The sequence below is a fragment of the Drosophila hydei genome, unplaced genomic scaffold (genome assembly GCF_003285905.1).
Source record: "Drosophila hydei strain 15085-1641.00,03,60 unplaced genomic scaffold, DhydRS2 tig00008130-arrow-arrow-pilon, whole genome shotgun sequence".
Lineage (NCBI taxonomy): Eukaryota > Metazoa > Arthropoda > Insecta > Diptera > Drosophilidae > Drosophila > Drosophila hydei.
The window spans coordinates 1,483,382-1,510,976 of NW_022045839.1; the positions used below are offsets into that span (position 1 = coordinate 1,483,382).

At 43.5% G+C, this 27,595-nt stretch overlaps 1 protein-coding gene across 8 annotated transcripts; it reads left to right on the forward strand.

Moving 5' to 3' along the window:
• Nucleotides 1–1,420: 1,420 nt before the first annotated feature.
• Nucleotides 1,421–27,265, forward strand: LOC111598039 (ryanodine receptor). Of its 8 annotated transcripts, none has more exons than XM_023313074.2 (28): nt 1,421–1,472; nt 2,875–3,035; nt 5,418–5,621; nt 5,972–5,983; nt 6,665–6,742; nt 6,817–7,205; nt 7,266–7,790; nt 7,859–7,983; nt 8,042–9,464; nt 9,526–10,129; nt 10,305–10,404; nt 11,819–12,023; nt 12,091–12,847; nt 12,911–14,070; nt 14,386–14,580; nt 14,646–14,761; nt 14,850–17,122; nt 17,189–17,668; nt 17,814–17,951; nt 18,135–18,409; nt 18,735–20,832; nt 21,670–21,779; nt 22,138–22,486; nt 22,946–23,246; nt 23,572–23,682; nt 23,747–24,166; nt 24,238–24,439; nt 24,501–27,265. In XM_023313074.2, exons 2-28 carry the CDS (start codon nt 2,982–2,984, stop codon nt 27,181–27,183), a joined length of 15,387 nt encoding a protein of 5,128 aa, XP_023168842.1. In that variant the 5' UTR covers nt 1,421–1,472; nt 2,875–2,981; the 3' UTR covers nt 27,184–27,265. The 8 variants fall into 8 exon arrangements, with proteins under 8 accessions (XP_023168842.1, XP_023168838.1, XP_023168837.1 ...); XM_023313070.2 differs by lacking the exons at nt 10,305–10,404; nt 21,670–21,779 and adding exons at nt 10,709–10,808; nt 21,125–21,237 and having other exon boundaries at nt 14,428–14,580; XM_023313069.2 differs by lacking the exons at nt 5,972–5,983; nt 21,670–21,779 and adding an exon at nt 21,125–21,237.
• The last annotated feature ends 330 nt before the right edge of the window (nt 27,266–27,595 follow it).

Sequence of the window (27,595 nt, forward strand, 5' to 3'; positions counted from 1 at the left end):
ATAGAAAGATTTTAATATGCAGCACTTTATCGCTGCATTGCAGTGGTGGGCATCAACCAGCCGTACAGCAACCCAGCAACGGCTCACACACATGGCTAATTTATGCTCAAAGTTGGCTCAATGTTTATTCTCGCAGGGATGTCGTGGGGCCCAGGGAGGCAAAAAGGATTTGCAATGCACAATAATTTACATTACGCATCCTGCGAATCATAGAAGGAAACTTTTCAACTTGAAAGAAACTTATATCAAGCGCTTCCAATTGAATACATCCATCTCTCTCTCCCACTCTCTCCCTATCTCTATCTTTCTCCTTCTCTTTTGAGACATTTGCATATGAGAGTTGAGTAACGTTTTCTTGGCTGCGATTTCATTCATTAAAACATGATTTTTGGCAAGTTCAAGTTGAATGAAATAAATGTCTGGGCAAGCATTTAGCATATATATAGAAATACATATATTAAGACTTATGTTATTTTTATCAAGTCTATTACACATTTCCCATTTTATATATGTTGAGACATGCAAATGCTTTGAGCACTTAGCGAGCCACTACTTAAAAATAAGTTTATAGAAGAAACGATTTGCTGTTGAGATGTTTATGTTATTTCTGTTTAATCTATACGAAGTCAGCTAGCAAAACAGCTGTTCCAAATACTTGGCCGAACAGAGGCCTCTGGCCAAAGACAGAGAAAGAGAGCGAGAGCGAGAGAGAACGTGGCTAACAAGCAACAGGCAACACGCTGCCTGCCGACATTCGCCCATTCAAGTGCCACGCCCACTCTACCCACTTTAAACAGAGAGCACTTCTTGTTGCCTTCGTGCAACAGTGTGCTAAGACACTGTGAAAAAGTTGTGAAAAGTGAGCTAGAGAAACGGCAAATGTCTTAGCTGTTTAAGTATTTAAAAATTAAATTTTAAATCCCAATAATAATTATAATAATAAGAATCATATGTAAATTCTACTGAAAATATTATTAAACATATACTTAAACAAATGGAAGTCAAATATTGGGGAAACTGATTCGAGTCGCAGTCAAGAATCTTTAGATCGTAGCTGAAGTTGATTGGTAGACTTTTCGATATAATAATTAATATATAATTAAAATATATTATATTATTATGTTAATATATAATAATTATTATTTAAATTAAAATTTGACGACGCTTACATGAAGCACATTATTCGCAGCATTACTGATAGATCAGCTTTGATAATTGATGTCTGTGTGCCACATCTATAATAAAAATGTAAAGCCTAAACACGTTGTTACACACTGTTCATAAATGAGGCTTGCTTGAACCACTGTGCAGTGAGATAGATTTACCATTGCCGCATGCTGCGTGCCGCAATATTTGGCGCTTGGCGCTGGGCGCTCGGCCGCTCGTTCGCTCGGCATTTGGCAATCGGGACTTTCGTAGCCGCCGTTGCTCGACGATGCTCGTCAGTCTAGAGAGTAATATCGACACGAAAAGTAAGTTGGCCTGTGGGTCCGTTGGCCCACAGCAGCTGTATCGAGTATAGAATTTATAAGTATGTGCACACACACACAGGCCTGAGTACACGAGTGTGTGTGTGTGTGTTGGAGCTCGTGGAAATTCGTGGAAAATCCATGCGTGCGAGAGTCGAGTTCCAGCGCGTGTGACATTCCAAATAAATCAATTGCATAAGAAATGCAATGCGAATGAAAAGTGCTTGAAGAAAATATGAAAAATGTGTGAAAAACGCTTCAAAAAAATTCAAATTCAAATTCTGTGCTAGTTTTTTGTGGCTGCCCAGGTCTTTGCGTGTGATATTTTTGGACATGTGTGCGCTCGTCGCTGCTTCGGTTGGCGCGTTCGTGCGGCGATGAAACCCAAAAATAAACACACGACAGTGCTGCAAACCCGATTGAAGATTGAAAGAAGTAGCTGAGACACACACACACACGCACACACTTTGACATGCATATGTATAGATATCTATCGAAATCTTTAATAGATATAATGGTCCATGCTAGTGCCGGGTATACAAATTTCTATCTAACAAAGACGGATGCTGCGCTCCATGCGTGCCATCGGACCCTGGATTACCGATGCTCGCACTGGACAGTGTCCCAGTGAAAAGCAAACAACAATATTAAAATATAAATATAAATATAATAAATATAAGAAATATATATATATATATCTTTGTGTATATATCTACAATTTGAATATCATATTCAATCTAAATGAATGACAAATACATACAAACACTTTTAGTGCCATGCTCTGAACTTTGAAAAGAATGCCTCGTTTTCTATCTATTCAGATACATATGTTCTGTCTACGTAACATTCGCATATTTGCGGCTAAGAGTCGGCAGTAAATTTTGGCAAAGCACCAAAAGAAAAGCAGAAAATCTTAAATCTAATCTGCCTATTTATACAATTAACAAACATCTGAGCCAACTGAACAAGCACGCGAAAGCGCAAAGCAAAGCAAACTGACAAATGACAAGTGACACAGAAATCGCGACCAGGAAGAGTGGGAAGAAAAACAAAAGTGAAAAGTGAGAAAAGCCGGCAAGGAAAAACAGCTGAGCAAACTTGGCAAGCAAAAAGCATATGACAAACTATGAAAAGACCCGACGAGCCCTCCACGAGAGCAAGAGAGAGCGAGGGAGACACAGGGAAATAGAGAGGGAGAGAGGGCGAGAGAGAGAGAGAGAGAGAGAGTGCTCTCTACTCAGAGTAAATCTATTTTTACAATAAAATCAAACGACAGAATTTTGCAATATTTTTTTTATATTTTTCATTTTGATGGCAAACTCTTAGTCAGGCATGAGAAAAGAATGTGTTTGTATGTATGTTTCGTAAGCAGAATTTTAGTTCGAGCCTCTTTTAATCCATTTAGGGACCTGTTTGAGTTACCCGGTCACATAGACAAATCAATCGAAATACTACACAAATAATTGCTTCAAACTCTGTTTGGACGCTGCAGTCGTTGCGTTAACCGGCAAAATGGCTGAAGCGGAAGGTGGCTCCGAACAGGATGATGTTTCATTCCTGCGTACGGTAAGTGCTCAAAGCAAATCAAATAGAATTAAGTAAATATGCTCTAGTTAAGAGTGTCCGCCTAAAAACAAACGAAATATCATCAAATAACTAATGCTTGTTATCGATATCGACTTTAATCGATCATTTTAAAACTTGTGTAGGCTGGCGAAAAGATCGATATCTATATATAGTCGAAATATATAAATATTTGGGGAATGTAATGCCTAAAACTTACAGACTAAATGGCTAAAGGCTATGCTTATTAGAGTGTGATATCGATTAAGCAATCTTCTGTGATTGGAAAAGGAATCGATATTTCAAATGAACTTCATGATAAATAAATATAAATATTTAGGATCGATAGCCTTTCCTTTAACCCGTCACATACATTAGCACAAAACCATGTTACCCCATTCAGTCATATTGAATGGGTATGAAAAGAAATCACATTGTATGAACAGTATTGAAAAACATCTCAAATCAATTACGTTCAGTCAATAAAATATTAGCGAGGATTTCACACAATTGATGTCATAAAGCACACACACACACAGCTAGAACTCCATAAAGGATGTAGGATATTTATGGGCGCCGACTTTACAGACAGACAGCGCCAACTTTCTTTATGGCTGCCAATAAATACGAAAAGTCAGGTCCACACTTTTCAATCACAGCAAATTTTTAAGCTCTCGCCAGATTTGTTCGCTTCACTTTACATAAACGAGAGATAAGCACAACAAAAGAGATAGATAGACATATACACACACAGTCACATGCATATACATCTATATATATAGATAGATATATCAACGACTACACCTGACGCCGAAAATGACAGTCATTATGTGTAAATGTGTATGGAGCTACGTCTGTTATAAATAAATAGCATCAGTGACCAGCGACTTGGCCACTCGCTCAGTCGTCCTTTGGTAATCCTTGGCGCTCGCCTGCCTGCCCCTTGGGGCTAGAAGGTCAGCGCCGAGCACCTGGCTGCAATAAATAAACACATTCTGCTATGCTCGGTATCCGTATCTATTTCCTACTTGCTGCTTCTGCCCGCTGGCTCACTCGATGCTCAAATTCAATAAATATGCTTCGCATATATAGGCTGGAAATACTGTAAGTGTTTTTTCGCTTTGACCATTTTGATACATTCGAGAGGTTGGGGGACTCGATTTGCTGTTTTCCCCGGACAGCTACGCCGGGGGAGCAATTTTCCTTATGCTCTCTTTTTTAGTTGTCTGCCGTTAAATTAGACTTAACGATAATTCTTTCGAATTTATAGCAAAGCCTGTATTTACAGTCCTCTCTGACCCAAATAGGTCACAATGCGAGTCTAATAGAATATTCTAGATGAACTTATTCTATAAAGATCTCAAGTTTAGCTAACTTTGCGCTTAGCAACTAAAAATTACTAGGCGAATTGTGTTAAATTGTTCGTTCTACTTTTATTTTGATACAAATTAAATAGAGTCTTGTATTGATTTAATTTTATAAAGAAACTAAGTTGCAAGTTCTATAGACAGCTAAAGTATAGTCCCAAGAATCTCCTATTCAATGACATCTAGGTAACTGCTCTATTTCCATAACTAAACTGCAAAGAGGCAAGCTCAAATCCCAATATCTAGGAATTTAGTGTTGACTTAGGTGAAGTTCATTTTTGTCTTAAAAGTGTAAAGAAAATGTGCTTTGATTTAATTTAAGGTATTATTCGAAGACTAATTGAAAAACAACTTTAAATAAAATATAGCCTGATGCTTGGTAACTTAATCCTAGCCAGTTTTGTGCAGTTAGTTGAAATCCTAATACAATATAGGCAAACCATACACTAAAAAGTCTAAGGTCTCATTGAGCTTAACATATTCTACATAGTAATATAACAATATATTACTCTACAATCAAGCATGAATTAGTTGTGAATTACAATGAAAAACAGTAACAAAAGGAAGCCAAATATGCAGCTTCAGTGTTGTGGCCAGAGTGAACTATTGCAATGGGACGATTCGTTTTCATTTAAATTATGTAAATTGTTCGATTCGAAATCCATTACCGTTCATTTAACTTGGACACCAGACACACACTCACACACACTCACACACACTTGCACACATAGTAGACAACACTTCTGGTTACACATCCCACTTAGCTGACTTTGGTCGGGGTGTTGAGGTCTGGCTCGTGTGGCTGCAGCTCTGTTGCCTCAAATTTAGGAACCTCCACGTAATCGTTCCATTTTGCATCGATTCATCGGCCCCGTTTTGCGTGTGGCATAGCTTCTGGTTGAATGGACGCTTGGGCAAACCAATTGGAATTTGCTATTTTGCATGACATGTTGATGCCTGCTGACTGGGTACAATCAATAAACACTGTGATTAATAAACTTGATCTCTCAATTTACAGGAAGATATGGTCACGCTCTCCTGCACAGCAACTGGCGAACGTGTCTGCCTGGCCGCTGAGGGATTCGGTAATCGGCATTGCTTCCTCGAAAACATTGCCGATAAAAATGTGCCGCCCGATTTGTCGCAATGCGTGTTCGTCATCGAACAAGCGCTATCGGTGCGTGCGCTCCAGGAACTGGTGACAGCAGCTGGCTCAGAGACCGTAAGTCCCCAATCAATTGATAGTCAATAACAATTGAAAACGTCACTTATCAGCATGTGTTAAAACCGTCTTCAAGTCAAATCAAAAACAACAAATATCTATCGACTCTACCCATGCTGTACTTTAAGTCGTTTGCTACTTCTCGTCTCTTCCTCTATCCGATTCCTAGTCCATATCTTACTTTGGAACATTATATGATCACATTTCCTTCTGTGACAGACATTGACTACATACATATATTCCCTACCTTCTGCATGTTGATCTCACTACAATTTCCAATTCTGTTTTCACACAAATTGTAACCTATAAATTTCTCGTTATTTTTCAAAATTTTTCTAAATACCCAACAGGATAGTCAAGTTGTAAGTATTACAGAACGTTCTTTTGACTTTAAACTCGCGCTTCTTTCTCTCTACTTTCTTTATCTATAACTATAACTTACTGTATCTATTCTATCTCTATCTCACTCTGCCGGTCTAATGTAGTAGTTGTTCTTATTCTTATTATTATTCTAATTACCATTATTATTATTATTATTATTATTATTATTTATTGCTATTATTGCTACTTTGCTTCTCTGTCTCGTCCAGCGAGCTTCAGCTAGTTTAAATCTATGTGTAACTCGCCCTCTCTCTCTCTCTCTCTCTATTTATCTCTTTATCTGTCTGTCTCTTTGTATATGTTTTCTACGATTTGTGAAAAATCAGACCGTGGAATCGATTGCTCTTTGCCGCATTTAACAAACCCATTGACATGCTCATTAAGAGTGAATTGCTAGCATCGCATTCTCAATTAACTTCAAGTGCAAACTCTCAACTACACAAATGCTAATTATCAACACTTTGCAACGGTTCACTCAGAGAAAGTCTTAGCGCATTGCAACTAGAAATGCATATACAATTAATCAATCAGAAATTTCTCTAAGTGAGCCAAATTTGTAATTCTTGAAGTTGGTAGCGTAGAGAACCAAGCATATACCATTTCTTAATCCGATTAAGAATCATCTCTCGCTTGCACTCACTAATTACTATTAAAATCTACAGGGCAAGGGCACAGGATCTGGCCATAGAACTCTGCTCTATGGCAATGCCATACTCCTGAGGCATCATAACAGCGACATGGTGAGCTAAGCACTGAGTCGTCAGACAATAGATAATCCCAAATGAATTTAATTATATTGCATCCCACGAAACAGTATCTGGCCTGTTTGTCAACATCGTCGTCGAATGATAAGCTCTCCTTCGATGTGGGCCTGCAGGAGCATAGCCAGGGGGAGGCCTGTTGGTGGACCGTTCATCCGGCGAGCAAACAGCGTTCGGAGGGTGAAAAGGTGCGTGTGGGCGATGATTTGATTTTGGTCTCCGTTGCCACCGAACGGTATCTGCACACAACCAAGGAGAACGAACAGTCCATTGTGAACGCCAGCTTCCATGTGACCCACTGGTCCGTACAGCCCTACGGCACCGGCATCTCACGCATGAAATATGTTGGCTATGTGTTCGGTGGCGATGTCTTGCGTTTCTTTCATGGCGGCGACGAGTGTCTGACCATACCCAGCACCTGGGGCCGTGAGGCAGGTCAAAAGTAAGCCTCAACTTAAGTCTCCATTGATTTAACTACACTAATAATGCGAATCCTCAACAGCATTGTCATATACGAAGGAGGCGTGGTCATGGCTCAGGCACGTTCTCTGTGGCGCTTGGAACTGGCACGGACCAAATGGACGGGCGGCTTCATAAACTGGTATCATCCCATGCGTATACGTCATATAACGACGGGACGCTATCTGGGCGTCAACGAGAGCAACGAGCTAATCCTCGTTAAAAAGGAGGAAGCATCGATTGCAACGACGACTTTCTGCCTGAGGCAAGAAAAAGACGACGAAAAGAAAGTACTCGAGGACAAAGACTTAGAAATAATCGGTTCGCCGATCATCAAATACGGTGACACCACCGTCATTGTGCAGCACTGCGAGTCTAGCCTGTGGCTCAGCTACAAGAGCTACGAAACGAAAAAGAAGGGCGTCGGCAAGGTGGAAGAGAAGCAAGCGATACTCCACGAGGAGGGTAAAATGGACGATTGCCTCGACTTTTCGCGCTCACAGGAAGAGGAATCAAAGACGGCACGCGTCATTCGAAAGTGTAGCAGCCTCTTCACACAGTTTATAACGTAAGACAAACCTGACAAAATAATTCCCAAATCTTGTAAAAAAAAATCCCAAACTCTTCCACTTATAGCGCCTTAGAAACCTTACAATCCAATCGTCGACATTCAATATTTTTCCAAAAAGTTAATCTCAACGAAATGGTCATGTGCCTGGAAGATTTAATCAATTACTTCTCGCAGCCAGAAGATGATATGGGTAAGCAAAACTGAATAGCTCAATGGAAAGTATATAAGCTCTCTGTCTTTTATCATAGAACACGAGGAGAAGCAAAACCGTTTTCGTGCCTTGCGCAATCGTCAGGATCTGTTCCAGGAGGAAGGCGTGCTCAATCTCATATTGGAGGCCATTGATAAGATTAATATAATTACCTCTCAAGGCTTTTTGGCCAGCTTCCTGGCCGGCGACGAGACCGGCCAGAGTTGGGATCTAATCTCCACTTATCTGTACCAGCTGCTGGCCGCCATCATCAAGGGCAATCACACCAATTGCGCCCAGTTTGCGAACAGCAATCGCCTGAATTGGCTTTTCTCTCGCCTGGGCTCGCAGGCATCAAGCGAAGGATCTGGCATGTTGGATGTGCTTCATTGTGTGTTAATTGACTCTCCCGAGGCGCTGAACATGATGAGGGACGAGCATATTAAAGTAATTATATCGCTGCTGGAGAAACACGGCCGAGACCCCAAAGTTCTCGACGTCCTCTGCTCTCTGTGTGTGGGCAATGGCGTTGCGGTGCGCTCCTCGCAAAATAACATTTGTGATTTCCTGCTGCCTGGCAAGAACCTGCTGCTGCAGACACTGCTTGTGGATCATGTGGCCAGCATACGTCCCAACATCTTTGTTGGACGCGTCGATGGCTCATCCATGTACCAAAAGTGGTACTTTGAGGTGACCATGGATCACATCGAGCAAACCACCCACATAATGCCACATCTACGCATTGGCTGGGCCAACACCTCCGGCTATGTACCCTATCCGGGCGGTGGCAAGAAGTGGGGCGGCAATGGCGTTGGCGATGACCTCTATTCGTTTGGCTTCGATGGCGCTCACTTGTGGACGGGAGGACGCAAGACACTTGTGGTGGACACACTGCCCGAAGAGCCATACATTCGCAAGGGCGATGTCATTGGCGTTGCCATCGATCTGTCCGTGCCGGTCATAACGTTCACATTTAATGGCGGCAAGGTACGCGGCTGCTTCAGAGACTTTAATCTGGATGGGATGTTCTTCCCAGTGATGAGTTGCTCGTCGAAGCTCAGTTGTCGCTTTTTGTTTGGCGGCGACCACGGCCGCTTGAAGTACGCCCCACCCATGGGCTTCTCGGCGCTCGTACAGTGCCTCATGCCGCATCAGATCTTAAGCTTGGATCCCTGCTTTTACTTTGGTAATCTGAGCAAAAATGTATTGGCCGGTCCCTGGCTCATCGAGGACGATACACCATTTGTGCCCAAGCCCGTGGATACGACAGGCGTATCGCTGCCCAGCTCTGTGGATCAGATTAAGGAGAAGCTGGCAGAAAATATACACGAAATGTGGGCTTTGAATAAGATCGACGCTGGCTGGACCTGGGGAGAGCAACGAGAGGATTATCATCGCATACATCCCTGCCTCACGCAGTTCGAGAAACTGCCAGCTGCCGAGAAGCGGTACGACAATCAACTAGCGGTCCAAACACTAAAGTAAGCAGCTGCCACATATCAAAAGATGTTCCAAATCTAAATATGTTCTTTCCATATACAGAACTATCATTTCATTGGGTTACTACATAACCATGGACAAGCCACCAGCACGCATACGACCTGTTCGACTGCCCAATGAGATATTTATGCAGGCCAATGGCTACAAGCCGGCGCCGCTCGACCTGAGCGCTGTCACCCTAACGCCAAAGCTGGAAGAGCTCGTGGATCAGCTGGCCGAGAACACGCACAATTTGTGGGCACGCGAGCGTATTCAGCAGGGCTGGACCTACGGCCTAAACGAGGACTCCGAAAATCATCGCAGCCCTCATCTGGTGCCCTATGCCAAGGTCGATGAGGCAATCAAGAAAGCGAATCGCGACACTGCCTCCGAGACAGTGCGCACTCTGTTGGTCTATGGCTATGTCCTGGATCCGCCCACTGGCGAGGGCACCGAAGCATTGCTAGCCGAGGCACAACGTCTGAAGTTCGCAGCCTTTCGAACGTATCGAGTGGAACGCAACTATGCCGTCACCTCTGGCAAATGGTATTTCGAGTTTGAGGTGCTAACAGCGGGTCCCATGCGCGTTGGCTGGGCCCGCGCCGATTGCTATCCGGGCGCCATGTTGGGCAGCGAAGACACCAGCTGGGCATTTGATGGACACAATGTGAGTATGCAGGGTTCTAGGTTTCCATATTGTAAACTATGTCCACCAGTGATTGGTATATGACGACGAGCAAAGGTTCCATTGTGGGTTAATGTGATGTGACGTCTAGTTCAAAACGTTTGGTTAGACTTTAATGCAAGTTCAAATTCAAAACCCTCCAAAAAAATGATTATAGGTAACGAAAATGCATGCCGGAACGATCGAGCACTTCGGTGTTCGCTATGAGGCTGGCGACGTCATTGGTTGTTTCATCGACGTCAAGGAGCAAACCATCAGTAAGGATCCTAGCTGCACTGGCAACGTTAGCAACGTTGTTTAACTTATTGAAATTTCGTTATGATCGAACGCATTTTGTTTAACTCTATTCTATTCTACTCAACTCAATTTTTTCTTTACTATTTTCACATAATTATTTGTTTTCTAATCAATACTTTTTTGTTATATATATAAATATAATTTAGCGATACTCTCATATCTGATCATTAACAAAAATACCAAACAAACAATACGTTTAATTGGGGCTTTGATAGATCATGCGATCAATTGACACATTTTAAACATCAAATTACAACTTTTTAGGAAGAGAAAGTCTACGGTGGCAACAGTGAATCGTTCGGTAAACAATGTGGACCCGGGGATATAGTCGGCGTCTTTTTAGATCTAGCCGATCATACAATTAGTAAGAATTGCTTCTGAATGCTCGTTTGTTGTAATGTAAAACAAAACAAAAACAATTCCCCCAATACAAGATTTGTACATCCGTGCTTTTGATATCTACTAAATGTCAAGGTCCCTGCTATACGAAAGCTAAGTACATATACAATATGTCACACAAAACCACATCAGCTAAGATCCAACGTCAACCCGACTGCAACTCAACCATAAACAATGAAAATATATAATAATTATATAGACGACATTTCGAACAGGGCATCATATATCGAACTACATACCAATCAGATAATGTTATATACAATAAAATTGAAATTTGCAAACTTAGAAATATTTTCTAGTACATTTTCGATCACTTTAAATTTTGTTTTTTTTTGAAGTCCAACAAATGTCCCATGCCCTAACACCTGATTTTTATTACTTTGAACACAAAAGCCTAACTATTGCATAATATAACGAAGGACTACCTGAGCAAAAGGTGACACATCAGCTCATCTGAAAAAAAGCTTTTTACTTTGTTCGATTTGCCTGTGAATTTACACCCTTAAATTTTGACTAATCAACGATTGAAGGCGAAATTGAATTCGTTGCGATGGCAATTCAATTTCGATTTCAATCCGTCTACTAATATATATATATATATATATAGTATACAAGAATTTGGCATGACATCTAACAGCTGAATCTGCTTTATCTTTTTTGCCAACTAAACTAAACCGATAAACTGCAAACAGAGAATTGCAAGCAATCTAATAGCACGCATTTTGAATAGGATTTTTTTGTTTTTTTTTCTAGTGCGATGCGACTTTTTGATGAATTTTGATTTCTATTTAGAAAGTCAAGGCATTACGGATCGATTACTAGTACGCACACATATTATGATCCTGCGCAGATTTCAGCCTGACTAGAATTCTTAATTTATTTAAAAGCAGCTTCGTTTAGATCCATTAATATATATAACAAGTCGAAGCCAAGTTCCTCTTATACGAGGCTAATCAAATGTTACTATTTGCACAGGCTTCTCATTGAATGGAGAGCTACTTATGGATGCCTTGGGTGGCGAGACAACTTTTGCCGATGTAACCGCTGAGGGCGTGGGCTTTGTGCCCGCCTGCACCTTGGGCGTGGGCCAGAAGGCGCGTTTGATTTATGGTCAAGACGTGGACTCCCTAAAGTTCTTTACCACATGTGGTCTGCAAGAGGGCTACGAGCCATTCTGTGTGTAAGTGTATAGAGAAATAAATATGTTTTTCATGGAACTATAATTTCTAACGAGTTCCATTTCACAGCAATATGCGACGCCCTGTCACGCACTGGTATACCAAGGATCAGCCCATTTTTGAAAATACCGAGGAAATGCCCGATTGTCGCATCGATGTGACGCGCATACCTGGTGGAGCTGACACTCCGCCGCATTTGAAGATCTCGCATAACACGTTCGAGACCATGGAGAAGGCGAATTGGGAATTCCTGCGTCTCTCCCTGCCTGTCACCTGCATGAGCGACTTCATCAGTGAGCAGGAAAAGGCGAGACGCTGGGAGGAGATCAAATTACGCCAATATCGCTTAATGCGCGAAGCACAAGAGGCAGCTATCCAAATGCAAACCCAAACCGCAGCACATATGGATCACATGCTCAAGGGCGGCTTCAATATGAACGATATTAAGGGCTTGACACGCAATTTCGATGATCACACCGAGGCAGAAGCCGAGCACATGATGCGTAATCCCCCACGGCCACCACGCAAAGGTTCCCTGACCCGCAATATAACGTTTGAAACCGATATGACGGCTGCATTGGATGAGATGCAGCGTTCGTCTTCCGTATTGGATATGAATGGCCTGGGCGATGACCTAGATGACAAAAAGAAACGTGGCCGCAGCCCGTTCAAGTTCTTCTCGAAGAAATCACGTGATCAGAGTCGTGAGAAAAATGGTTCTAGAACTGCGGACACCTCGCTGGAGCGCAGAAATACCGTAGCACATGGCAGAAACGTGGTTAACCAGCAGATGACAACACGAACACCAACTTTGCGACTAAACAATGTGAGTAGAACACAAAATCTATTTGTAGATTTTTATGTTTAGCTATGTTTACTTCCACTTCAGGCCGAAATACCGCCCAGTCCAGTGCCTCAGGGACCTAAACAATTGAGCGCTACGAATTTGGGCCAGCCCCCTGTCGAATCATCTGGCAACGAGATGTTCGATGCCGAGTGCCTTAAGTTGATCAACGAGTATTTCTATGGTGTGCGCATATTCCCCGGTCAGGATCCCACCCACGTGTACGTGGGCTGGGTAACGACTCAGTACCATTTGCATAGTCGCGAATTCAATAAGAACAAAGTGCGACGCGGCTCGGTCTACATTGAGGATTATTATGAAGTGCCCATTGAACGCATAGATCGTCAGAGCTGCTACGTGGTACGCGCCGACGAGCTATTCAACGAGGTAACACAAGATGCCTCTGGCAAAGGTGCATCGCAGGGTATGTTCGTCGGTTGCTTCGTGGATACAGCTACGGGCATAATACGCTTCACGTGCGAGGGCAAGGAGACATCGCATCGCTGGATGATGGAACCGGATACCAAACTATTTCCAGCAATTTTCGTCGAAGCCACCAGCAAAGAGATCCTACAAATTGAATTGGGCCGCACACCCACTACGCTGCCATTGTCAGCAGCCGTGCTGCCCACCAGCGACAAGCACATAAACCCGCAGTCACCGCCCCGTTTGAAGGTGCAGTGCCTGCGACCGCACCAATGGGCACGAGTGCCCAACACCTCACTGCAGGTGCATGCGCTGAAGCTGTCCGATATACGTGGCTGGTCAATGCTCTGCGAAGATCCAGTCTCAATGCTGGCCCTACACATACCCGAAGAAGATCGCTGCATCGATATATTGGAGCTAATTGAAATGGATAAACTACTCTCCTTCCATGCCCACACGCTTACACTCTATGCTGCGCTGTGCTATCAATCCAATTATCGTGCCGCGCATGCGCTCTGCCAGCATGTCGATCAGAAGCAACTGCTCTATGCCATCCGGTCCGAGTATATGAGTGGACCATTGCGTCAGGGATTCTATGATCTGCTGATAGCGCTGCATCTGGAATCGCATGCCACCACAATGGAGGTATGCAAAAATGAATACATTACACCGTTGGGCGCGGAACTGAAGGAGCTCTACGCCGAGGATGAGATGCGCCACTCACTGCGTTCGCTTGTCACGGAGTCTGTGCGCCCGCAGTTGCGTATGACGGAAATCACGTAAGTGCAGACGGTCTAAGATAAGTTCCTTGGGTAAACACACTGTTGTAGTATATCACATTTACATACATGTCCATTTCAACGACGAGCTTTAAGTACGACTGGTTCGCTCGTTCGTTGATTTGATTTTGTCATAATGCACCTGTGATTACCTCATAACTCATTTTATTTCCAATACTTTCAATCCAAAAAAAAAAAAAAACAAAAACTATAAAACACCTGCACTGATCCAACACTCTATGCACCACCAATCGAACCGCAACCGATTACCGATTACCGATCACAACAACAACAACAACAACTCCACCCGTTCAGTCCCCCTGTGATTGCAACATCTAGTATGCCAAGTGTTTCCAGCGAACCGATACCCAACATCGATCAGTTGTATTCCCCGAAGTTCCCATTAGAAGTAGTCAGAGAATTTGTAATGGAAGCACTTAAAGATGCTGTGGAAATAAATCAAGTGCATAACCGTGATCCCATCGGTTGGACCAACGAGAATCTATTCTTGTAAGTATATACATCAGTTTATATATATTAGTTATACTTGATCAAACACTTTATATTTTGTGTAGGCCACTCATTAAGCTAACGGATCGCCTACTGTTAGTTGGCGTCCTTACTGATGAGGACGTTCAAAAGCTATTAGTAATGGTGGATCCAGAGACTTGGGATGCCACTTTCGCGAGAGGTGGGAGAGAAAAGAAAACAAAAAAAGAAGAAATAATCCATCCAATATATATTATATCTATCTAATTCGTTTATTTAACTGTTTGCAGAGGGCAAAGATGAACATCGCAAGGGTTTGCTCACCATGAAAATGGCCGAGGGAGCCAAGTTGCAAATGTGCTATCTATTGCATCATCTGTACGACACACAGCTACGCCATCGGGTGGAGAGCATAATAGCGTTCTCCCACGATTTTGTGGGCGATCTGCAAACCGATCAGTTGCGCCGTTATATTGAGATTAAGCAATCCGATTTGCCAAGTGCTGTTGCGGCCAAAAAGACTAAGGAATTCCGTTGTCCACCCAGAGAACAAATGAATCAGATTCTTTGCTTTAAGAATCTAGAGTCTGACGATCAGGATAATTGCACCTGTGGTCTTGAGTTGCGCAGTCGCTTAAGCGAATTCCACGACTGTCTAATGCAAAAGGTATCGCTGAATGCGCTGCAGGAGCCGGATGGTACTGAGACTAATGCAATCGAAGAGATCAAAACGGGACCCATAACAAAAATCTACAATTTCATCAATACCGTCAAGGAACTAGAGGAGGGACCCAAAGAAGTGGAGGAGCCTGAGAAAAAGACACCTGAAGAGGTTTTCCGCAAGGTCCTAATCAAAACCATCGTCAGCTGGGCTGAAGAATCACAAATCGAGAATCCAAAATTAGTTCGCGAAATGTTTAGCTTACTGGTACGGCAATACGATACGGTCGGTGAGCTGGTACGTGCTCTTGAAAAGACATATGTGATCAACAACCGTGCACGGGATGATGTAGCTGAGATGTGGGTTGGCTTAAGCCAAATACGTGCATTGCTGCCCGTCCAAATGAGCCAGGAAGAGGAGGAGCTGATGCGTAAGCGTCTGTGGAAACTGGTAAACAACGCCACATTCTTCCAGCATCCAGATTTGATACGCATCTTACGTGTGCACGAAAACGTAATGGCCGTCATGATGAATACTCTAGGCCGTCGTGCTCAGGCACAAAGCGATGCCCCCGCACAAACCGAGGGTGCCGAGGGTGTGCCCTCAAAGGAGAAAGACACCTCGCACGAAATGGTTGTGGCTTGTTGTCGCTTTCTATGTTACTTTTGCCGTACCGGACGCCAGAATCAGAAGGCCATGTTCGATCATTTTGACTTTTTACTGGACAATGCGAACATATTGTTAGCCAGACCCAGTCTGCGTGGTTCCACCCCATTGGATGTGGCATATTCGAGTTTAATGGAGAACACAGAATTAGCTCTGGCACTTAGGGAACATTATTTGGAGAAGATTGCAGTGTACCTGTCCAGATGTGGATTGCAAAGCAATTCAGAGCTTGTTGAAAAGGGTTACCCCGATTTGGGCTGGGACCCGGTCGAGGGTGAGCGATATCTGGACTTTTTGCGCTATTGCGTTTGGGTCAATGGCGAGAGTGTCGAGGAGAATGCCAACCTTGTCATTCGTCTTCTTATCCGTCGTCCAGAATGTTTGGGACCGGCTCTAAGAGGAGAAGGGGAAGGTCTCTTCCGTGCAATCGTCGAGGCCAATCGTATGTCGGAGCGCATATCGGATCGTTGTAAAATGCAAGACGAAGCCGAAGGCACCATAGCTGGACTCAATTTTACACATCCCCTTCCGGAAGGCGAAGAAGACGAAGACTATATTGATACAGGTGCTGCCATATTGAATTTCTATTGTACACTTGTTGACCTGCTGGGAAGATGCGCCCCGGACGTGTCTGTTATCGAGCAAGGCAAGAACGAATCACTGAGAGCTAGAGCTATTTTGAGATCTCTTGTGCCACTGGAAGACCTTCAAGGTGTGCTTAGCCTAAAGTTTACGCTCACACAAACTGCTCCTGGCGAGGAGAAACCGAAATCGGATATGCCATCTGGCCTCTTACCCAATAACAAACAGAGTATTGTCCTATTTTTGGAACGTGTCTATGGTATAGAGACACAAGATCTCTTCTATCGGCTGCTAGAAGACGCTTTTCTGCCAGATCTGCGTACAGCCACAATTTTAGATAAGAGCGATGGCTCGGAGAGCGATATGGCCTTAGCCATGAATCGCTACATCGGCAACTCTATTTTGCCACTGCTCATCAAGCACTCAAAGTTCTATAACGAGGCTGAGAACTATGCAAGTCTCTTGGATGCCACACTGCACACGGTCTACAGGTTATCCAAGAACCGTATGCTAACCAAGGGGCAGCGAGAGGCAGTATCCGATTTTCTAGTGGCGTTAACATCACAAATGCAACCTGCCATGCTCTTAAAGCTATTGCGCAAGTTGACTGTTGATGTCTCCAAACTATCCGAATACACGACAGTCGCACTCAGGGTAAGTTTGATAATTCCCACTCAAGTTACTAGTATCATTAACTGACAAACTCTCTCGTATTCGTAGCTACTCACACTACACTTCGATCGCTGCGCTAAGTACTATGGCTCGACTCAAGGCCAGGGCTCGTATGGAGCTTCGTCAGATGAGGAGAAGCGTCTAACGATGCTTCTGTTCTCAAATATTTTTGACTCGCTGAGCAACATGGACTATGACCCGGAACTGTTCGGTAAAGCTTTGCCCTGTCTAATTGCTATTGGCTGTGCCTTGCCACCAGATTATAGTTTATCAAAGAACACCGACGAGGACTATTATGGCAGACAAATGGGTGCACCGGATCAACCACAATATGTGCCAAATCCAATCGATACGAACAATGTACATTTGGACAATGATTTAAATTCGTTGGTTCAAAAGTTCAGCGAACACTATCACGATGCTTGGGCCAGTCGCCGCTTGGAAGGTAGCTGGACATATGGCGAAATTCGATCAGATAACGATCGCAAGCACCCACGTCTAAAGCCCTACAATATGCTCAGTGAATATGTACGTAGTATAGATATCAATATCAATCAACTCGACTACTTTTAACGTTCTAATGGGCATACTCATCGCTAATCGACATCATATATCTATCTACAGATATCTATATATCTCTATAAATCTAATACTTATTTACATACTTTCACAGGAGCGTGAACGCTACCGGGATCCGGTGCGTGAATGCCTCAAAGGTCTCCTGGCCATTGGCTGGACCGTTGAGCACTCTGAAATCGATTTGCCACTCAATCATCGTGGCTCGACGCGTCGTCAATCGAAGCCCCAAATTGTATGTATTACTACATGAATCGACTAACACATATATTTCCCAAAAATTTATTTCATTAACGCCTTTCCAAAAATTTCTTATGCTTACAATTACGGAATACCCCTAACGCACAATTGGTCACATCTACATCTTCGCTTTTACTTGAAAACACTTTGGTGCTTACACAAATAGCATGAATTTCAGAATGAGGGCAGTCCCTTCAACTATAATCCACATCCTGTGGACATGAGCAACCTGACGCTGAGCAGAGAAATGCAGAACATGGCCGAGCGTCTGGCCGAAAACTCTCATGATATATGGGCGAAGAAGAAGAACGAAGAGTTGAATGGATGCGGTGGTGTTATACATCCACAGTTGGTGCCCTATGACTTGCTTACGGATAAGGAGAAGAAAAAGGACCGCGAGCGTTCACAGGAGTTCCTCAAATACATGCAGTACCAGGGATACAAATTGCATAAGTAAGAAAGATCAGCCTAGGATCCTTTTTTTTTGTTATAATATAAATAATAATAATAATAATATAATATAATAAGCTAATTTATTAACAATAGTATTACGTAACCGGATGGCTTGGGCTCCTATGAGATCAATCCATATATTTACCTACTTGAGTCATCCCGTAGTCTTAGTGCTAGAGCATTATCGTGGTTATGTAGTTTATTCATGTATCTATTTTCATATAGTTGTATTTCTTCTTTAACAAGGGGCAGTTTAACATCTTTGAGGATATTATAATGTCACATACCATATAATATATACATATAAAATTCTGTTTACTTGTAGGCCCTCAAAGGGTGGCGCTGTTGAGGAAGGAGGTGCCACACAAGCTGCCGTTGAGCTGCGCTTCTCCTATTCACTACTAGAGAAGCTTATCCAATATCTGGACCGCGCCACCATCAACATGAAGCTATTGAAGCCATCCACCACGTTCAGTCGACGAACATCATTCAAGACGGCATCGCGTGACATCAAGTTCTTCTCAAAGGTAGTCTTGCCTTTAATGGAGAAGTACTTCTCGACGCATCGCAATTATTTTATTGCCATTGCCACGGCTACGAACAACATAGGTGCCGCTTCGCTAAAGGAGAAGGAAATGGTTGCATCCATATTCTGTAAGTTGGCAGCTCTTTTGCGCAATCGTCTCAGCGCCTTTGGACCTGATGTGCGCATCACTGTGCGCTGCCTACAAGTTCTTGTCAAGGGCATTGATGCCAAGACTTTGACCAAAAACTGTCCCGAATTCATACGCACATCGATGCTGACGTTCTTCAATCAAACTTCCGATGATCTCGGCAATACGATAATGAATCTACAGGATGGCAAGTACAGCCATTTGCGTGGCACGCATCTTAAGACCTCCACATCATTGGGCTATGTAAATCAGGTGGTGCTGCCGGTGCTGACTGCGATGTTTGACCACCTGGCTGCCTGTGATTATGGCAGTGATTTGCTACTCGACGAGATTCAAGTGGCGTCTTATAAGATATTAGCTGCCTTGTATCACTTGGGCACCGATGCGACATTGACACACGATCGCAAATACCTGAAAACGGAAATTGAGAGACACCGACCTGCGTTGGGCTCTTGCTTGGGCGCCTACAGCTCGTGCTTTCCAGTTGCCTATCTGGAGCCGCATCTCAATAAGCACAATCAGTACTCGTTGCTAAATCGCATTGCAGACCATTCGCTAGAGGCACAGGACATTATGGTCAAAATGGAAAGCTGTATGCCCAATTTGGAAGCGATCCTCACTGAAGTGGATCAGTTCGTTGAGTCAGATAAGACTTATACCGATGCACCGCACATCATTGACGTTATATTGCCACTGCTATGCGCCTATTTGCCCTTCTGGTGGTCCCAGGGTCCGGATAACGTGAGTCCGACCAGCGGCAATCATGTGACCATGGTCACAGCCGATCACATGAATTCGCTACTACGCAATGTGCTCAAGATGATCAAGAAAAATATCGGCAATGATAATGCACCCTGGATGACACGCATTGCGGCCTACACTCAGCAGATCATCATCAATACGTCGGAGGAGCTGCTCAAGGATCCATTCCTGCCATTGGCCGAGCGGGTCAAGAAACGTACTGAGAATATGCTACACAAGGAGGACAGCATGCGAGGATTTATAAAATCGGCAACAGACGATACTTCGCAAGTGGAGACGCAGCTTCAAGAGGATTGGAATTTGCTTGTGCGAGATATATACTCGTTTTATCCTCTACTCATCAAATATGTGGATCTGCAGCGCAATCATTGGCTAAAGGATAATATTCCAGAGGCCGAAGAGCTCTACAATCATGTTGCAGAGATCTTCAATATCTGGTCGAAGAGTCAATACTTCTTGAAGGAGGAACAAAACTTTATATCAGCCAATGAAATTGATAATATGGCTCTGATAATGCCAACGGCTACGCGACGATCGGCCATATCAGAGGGCGTGCCGGCAGTGGGTGGCAAGGTGAAGAAGAAGAAGAAGAACAGGGACAAGAAACGTGACAAGGACAAGGAAGTGCAGGCCAGCTTAATGGTTGCCTGTCTGAAGCGTCTACTGCCCGTTGGTCTAAATCTATTCGCGGGTCGCGAACAGGAGCTGGTGCAGCATTGCAAGGATAGATACTTGAAGAAAATGAACGAATACGATGTCATAGAATTTGCACGCAATCAGTTGACATTGCCCGACAAACTAGATCCATCGGATGAGATGTCGTGGCAGCATTATCTCTACTCGAAGCTGGGCAAAACTGAAGAGCCAGTCGATGAGCAGGCTTTGGAGAAGGTGAATGCCAATTCGAATGAGAAGGGTAAAGACAAGACGACAGAGACCGTTGATCGAATTGTGGCTATGGCTAAGGTTCTATTTGGCCTGCATATGGTAAGTAGATGGGGAGATGGGATTGACATTCTATGCCCACATATGGTATTGCAAATACATATACTCTTATACAAGTATCTCTCCTTTCTCTTGTATTTTATATATATTTATTTCTCAATACCAACTGATATTACTTACTTATATATATACTTTTATACTTATATATACTTTTTCAACTTTGCACTTTCAACTTTTCTTTTCGATACGATTTGCCCCAAATAAATATATAACTTATCTTTCAACGACACATAATATTCAACTGCTGACCAAATCGTGAACGAAACAATTACAGATCGACCATCCACAACAGCAGAGCAAAAATGTCTACAGGAGCGTTGTGTCAATACAAAGGAAGCGTGCCGTTATCGCATGTTTCCGTCAGACATCGCTACATTCTCTACCCAGGTTATTACCGATATATTAACTGCATTACTAATACACATGCGTACGCACATTTATGCAACGGCTGAAGCTGAAGAATTCAAGTGTGTGTGTATGTATGTAAAGTAACGGTACTTTATGAAGATCAACATTTAGTGATTTAGAAACGGGCTGTATTTATTTACATGCACATAGCTTCAGCTAATACTTGGGACCAAGCGTTAGGCCTTTAAACAGATTTGAATTACTATTATTATTTATAATTTACATCACATTGCGCACTTTGGTTTTTTTTTTGTCTTTTTGTATTTCGTTCACCAACTGATTTCAACTAACTAAAAATATACTAATACGCAATACCACTTAGTGTGACTGTAGTGCTGTAACTCATTTTTGTCTTTTAATATGTATGTATGTATTTTTATGCTCTTGCTTGCAATTGTACGCTCCATATAGGCAACCGGCGCTAAGAACAAAACAAAACGTTGGAGTTCCAAAATATCGGTCGCTCGACGCCAGGCAGTTATTTCAAGCTTACGCGCCAAGCATCTATATCGTATGAGCAGGTGGTAGCCACAAAAAAATACTAATATCCTATACGAACATAAATCTTATACATCAACTTATACACTTATACATATGAATATAAGAATGCAATTTCTTGCAGTTATTTATTTTCTTTAGTATTTAAGCCCTTGCAGATCGCTGTATTTAGTAAATATCATGTATATGGTCACTCTGTCATTCGAAATTGAATTATTCTTCGAAGGGATCTGCAAGGGTTTTATTTAACGCTCGGCGTACCGATAAGCTTTCATTTCGTAGCGTTTTTAGCAGTTTAACTCGAATACTAAAAGCATGTCATTTGTGTTATCGCTTATCATAGTCAAGTCGAAATTAATAACGATCTCTTATTGCCCGCAGACATCGTGCTTGCAATATCTTTGCACGCACCTATTACGAACAATGGCTGCAGGAGGAGAACGTTGGCCAGGAAGTAATGATCGAGGATCTGACCCAGACATTTGAAGAGTCAGAAAAATCGAAGAAGGACGAAGAGGAAACTGACGGCAAACCGGATCCTTTGACACAGCTGGTTACCACCTTCTGCCGCGGTGCCATGACAGAGCGCAGTGGCGCACTTCAAGAGGACTTACTGTACATGTCCTATGCCCAAATAGCAGCCAAGTCTTGTGGCGAAGAGGAAGAGGAAGGCGGCGAGGAAGGTGAAGGGGGCGAGGGCGGCGAAGAGGGCGAAGGCACAAGTATTCATGTGAGTTAAGACAATATCAAACAAAAATACAAAATTATGAACTAATCTATCCAAATCCCAATTGTGCTTGCAAATTAATCTAATTTGATTGAAAAGTGTCGCATGTCCCAGCTAATGGTAAATATTGTCATACAAATTCAGATTAAACGGTTCAACTGAGCGTATGAAGGGCTGCTAGAGCTAACGGATTGATTGATTGACTTCTTTACATCAGTTAAATTTGATTGATTGATTGATTAACTTGTGCATTGACTGACAGCTAAAAGTTCTATATTTATTATATGTTTTCTAACAAAACAAACAGCGCTAATCCTCAAAGGGAATTATAAGAGCTGACTGACTGACTGATTGATTGATAGAGTTAAGCTAAATTAAAGCTCGTCCCACTAACAGCTATGCACTCCATACATATTCAGTGTATATATATTCTAACTATACCATACTCTTAACGCTCGACAGGAACAAGAAATGGAGAAGCAGAAGCTGCTGTTCCATCAAGCGCGTCTGTCGAATCGTGGCGTTGCCGAAATGGTGCTGTTGCACATATCCGCCTCCAAAGGTATACCTTCGGAGATGGTCATGACGACACTCAATTTGGGCATCGCCATATTGCGTGGCGGTAATATTGACATTCAAATGGGTATGTTGAATCACTTGAAGGAGAAAAAGGATGTGGGCTTCTTCACCTCCATAGCCGGACTGATGAACTCGTGCAGCGTGCTCGATCTGGATGCATTCGAGCGCAACACAAAGGCCGAGGGTGAGTTGCCTTAGTAATTAGCCTTGCTGTGTGGACCAGAAACTATCCTGCTTTAAGTTTGCTGAGCTCTTAACTTATAATTGATTATTATTATAGTTAGTGTTATTATTATTATTATTGTGATTATGGCATCATCACGACTCATGCATTATTCTAAGTTCAATTATTGATTTCGTCTCTCCTTCCAACTACTTTCCCCCAATCATCCAACCAACATATACACACGCATGCCGTTTATATCCCGTATCCCGTATATATGTACTTGATCCCCGCTATCGTTGTAAAAACCACAAAAACAAAGAGTATATTCCAAGTGCGGGTGCAGGTCTTGGTGTCGGCTCGGAGGGCGCTGCGGGTGAGAAGAATATGCACGATGCGGAGTTTACGTGTGCTCTGTTCCGTTTCATTCAGCTAACCTGCGAGGGTCACAACTTGGGTAAGTCCCTCATCAATTCCCTAACAACTATGTATATAGTAAATACTACTTTCGTCAAATCTAGAATGGCAAAACTATTTGCGAACACAGGCTGGAAATACAACCACTGTGAACGTGGTCATATGTACAGTGGATTATTTGCTGCGTCTGCAGGAATCGATTATGGACTTCTATTGGCACTACTCCAGCAAGGAGATCATTGATCCGGCTGGCAAGGCTAACTTCTTCAAGGCCATCGGCGTGGCTAGCCAAGTGTTCAATACACTCACTGAGGTCATCCAGGGTCCATGTACTTTGAATCAGCAGGCCTTGGCCCATTCCAGATTGTGGGATGCGGTCGGCGGTTTTCTATTTCTATTTTCGCATATGCAGGACAAGCTCTCGAAGCATTCGAGTCAAGTGGATCTGCTAAAGGAGCTGCTCAATCTACAAAAGGATATGATCACCATGATGTTGTCCATGCTGGAAGGCAATGTTGTGAATGGCAAGTCGCACAATCTGTTCCAGAAGGTCTGCATGCCATCAATACAAATTTCCTCTTCCAAAATTTCCCAGGCACTATTGGCAAGCAGATGGTGGATACTCTTGTGGAGTCGGCTAGCAATGTTGAATTGATTCTTAAGTATTTCGATATGTTCCTGAAGTTGGCCGACTTGATCGAGTCGCCCAGTTTCCATGAGATCGATATGAAGAACGAGGGCTGGGTAATACCCAAGGACTTCAGAGAGAAAATGGAGCAGTCCAAGAACTACACACCGTAAGTGAAGAGAGTCCTAGCTAATGGGCAACTGTTGACGATTTGTTTTACATATTTTCAGGGAGGAAATGGATTTCCTTTTGGCCTGCTGTGAACGCAATCACGAAGGCAAAATTGATTATAGAGCCTTTGTCGAACGTTTCCACGAGCCATCAAAGGAGATCGGTTTCAACCTGGCTGTGCTGCTGACCAACCTAAGTGAACACATGCCCAACGAGCCGCGCTTGGCGCGTTTCCTGGAGACAGCGGGCTCTGTGCTGAACTATTTTGAGCCGTTCCTGGGTCGCATCGAAATCTTGGGCAGCTCGAAGCGCATTGAGCGTGTTTACTTCGAGATCAAGGACTCGAACATCGAACAGTGGGAGAAGCCACAGATTCGTGAATCGAAGCGCGCCTTCTTCTACTCGATTGTCACGGAGGGCGGCGACAAGGAGAAGCTGGAAGCATTTGTTAACTTCTGTGAGGATGCGATCTTTGAGATGACCCACGCCTCTGGTCTCATGGCCACGGACGATGGTGGCGGCAATGTGAAGCGGGATACGGCCTACAGTTCCTATATGAGTGAAGAAGAGGAAGAGCGCGCAGCTCGGGATCCGATTAGGCGCACAATAACTGCTGTCAAGGACGGTCTGAAGTTCGGAGTTCACATGCTGAGTCCATCGAATATCAAGCATCAAATTGGAGTTATGCAAACGAAATCGATACCTGAACTAATTGTTGGCTTCTTTAAGATAATATTCTATATGTTCTACTACACGGGCTATGCACACTACTGTGTGGTGCGCTATATCTTTGGCATTCTATTGAATCTGATGCGTGGCCCCGCACCCGAGCAGGAGGAGGAACAAACTGTAGTTGAGGAGGAAACATTTGGACGTGCGCTGCCGCCGTTGCCGTTGGAAGAGCCGCCGGGTCCGGTTCAAGCATTTGGCCTGGACATAAACAAGGAAGAAAATGGCATGTATAAGGTGGTGGTGCACGAGTCGCCAGCGAGCTCTTCTGTGGAAGAGGGCGGTGAATCTAGCCCAGAAGACGGCGCAGCTGTTGCTGGAGAACTACTCGAAGGCGATCTTCATCAGGATCCAATTTCAATAGTTGATATGCTCGGTGGTGAGGCGGCTAAGAAGGCAGCTCAAGAGCGCCAGGAGGCACAAAAGGCTCAAGAAGCTGCCATGGCATCCATTGAGGCGGAGGCCAAGAAGTCATCATCGGCACCACAAGAGACTCCAGCAGTGCACCAGATCGACTTCTCGCAGTACACGCACCGCGCCGTTAGCTTCTTGGCTCGTAACTTCTACAATTTGAAATATGTGGCGCTCGTCTTGGCATTCAGCATTAACTTTATGTTGCTCTTCTATAAGGTCACCTCATTTAACGATGAATCGGAAGGATCGGCTGAGGAGGAACTCATTCTAGGCTCGGGTTCGGGTGCCGGTGCGGATATGGGCTCTGGCCTGGGTGGTTCAGGCGATGGGTCGGGCGATGGCGATTTCGAAGACGATGATATACCGGAGCTTGTGCATGTGGACGAGGACTTCTTCTATATGGAACATGTGCTACGCATAGCTGCCCTACTCCACTCCTTGGTATCGCTGGCCATGCTGATCGCGTATTATCATCTGAAGGTGCCACTGGCTATATTCAAGCGGGAAAAGGAGATCGCCCGTCGTCTGGAATTCGATGGTCTCTTCATAGCCGAGCAGCCCGAGGACGATGACTTTAAGTCCCATTGGGATAAGCTGGTCATCTCGGCCAAGAGTTTCCCTGTCAACTATTGGGATAAATTTGTCAAGAAGAAGGTCAGGCAAAAGTACAGTGAGACCTACGACTTTGATTCCATCTCTAATTTGCTGGGCATGGAGAAGAGCGCATTTACCGCACAGGAGAGCGAAGAGACGGGCATTCTGCGTTACATCATGAACATCGACTGGCGCTATCAGGTGTGGAAAGCGGGCGTCACCTTTACGGACAACTCCTTCCTCTACTCCCTGTGGTATTTCAGCTTCTCGGTGATGGGCAACTTTAATAACTTCTTCTTTGCGGCCCATTTGTTGGATGTGGCTGTCGGCTTCAAGACACTGCGCACGATTCTGCAATCCGTAACACACAATGGCAAACAGCTCGTCTTGACCGTGATGCTCCTTACGATTATTGTGTACATATATACGGTGATTGCGTTCAATTTCTTCCGCAAGTTCTATATACAGGAGGAGGATGAGGAGGTGGACAAGAAGTGCCATGACATGTTGACGTGCTTCGTCTTCCATTTGTACAAGGGCGTTAGAGCAGGCGGTGGCATAGGTGATGAAATTGGAGATCCGGATGGAGATGACTATGAAGTCTATCGCATCATCTTCGACATTACATTCTTCTTTTTCGTCATTGTCATCCTGTTGGCCATCATCCAGGGTTTGATTATCGACGCCTTCGGCGAGTTGCGTGATCAATTGGAATCGGTCAAGGATAATATGGAATCGAATTGCTTCATTTGTGGCATGGGCAAGGACTTCTTTGATATAGTTCCGCATGGCTTCGATACACACGTGCAGAAGGAGCACAATCTGGCCAACTATATGTTCTTCCTGATGCATTTGATCAATAAGCCGGATACAGAATATACCGGCCAGGAGACGTACGTGTGGAATATGTACCAACAGCGCAGCTGGGACTTCTTCCCAGTGGGCGACTGCTTCCGCAAGCAGTACGAGGACGAGCTCTCTGGCGGCGGCGGTGGCGGTGGCTGAGCTCCACCGACTTAGTCTCGTTCTTATTACAATTTATATGATGACGGTTAATATCTCTATAATAATATTGATATATGTTTGAATTCTCTCAATGATAAACAATATTCTAATTAATTTAAGTATATTTTACACATATTACGGATGCTCGACCAAATAAATCGATTCATTTTTACCGAAGTTGAAAGCAAATTCAATTCATTGTTATATTTTTTTATTAAATACACTTTGATAACATCAATAAATATAAAATATGTTAACTTATTTGTAAAAACAAATCACATAATTAATTTTTCAAATTTCTTAAAATTCTCTTTAAAAATCACAGCTACTTAATCCATGTTTAACATCTAAATAGGGCCTAACTTAAAATAAGTTAAGCTTTAATTGCTTGGTGGACATTTAACGAGCATAT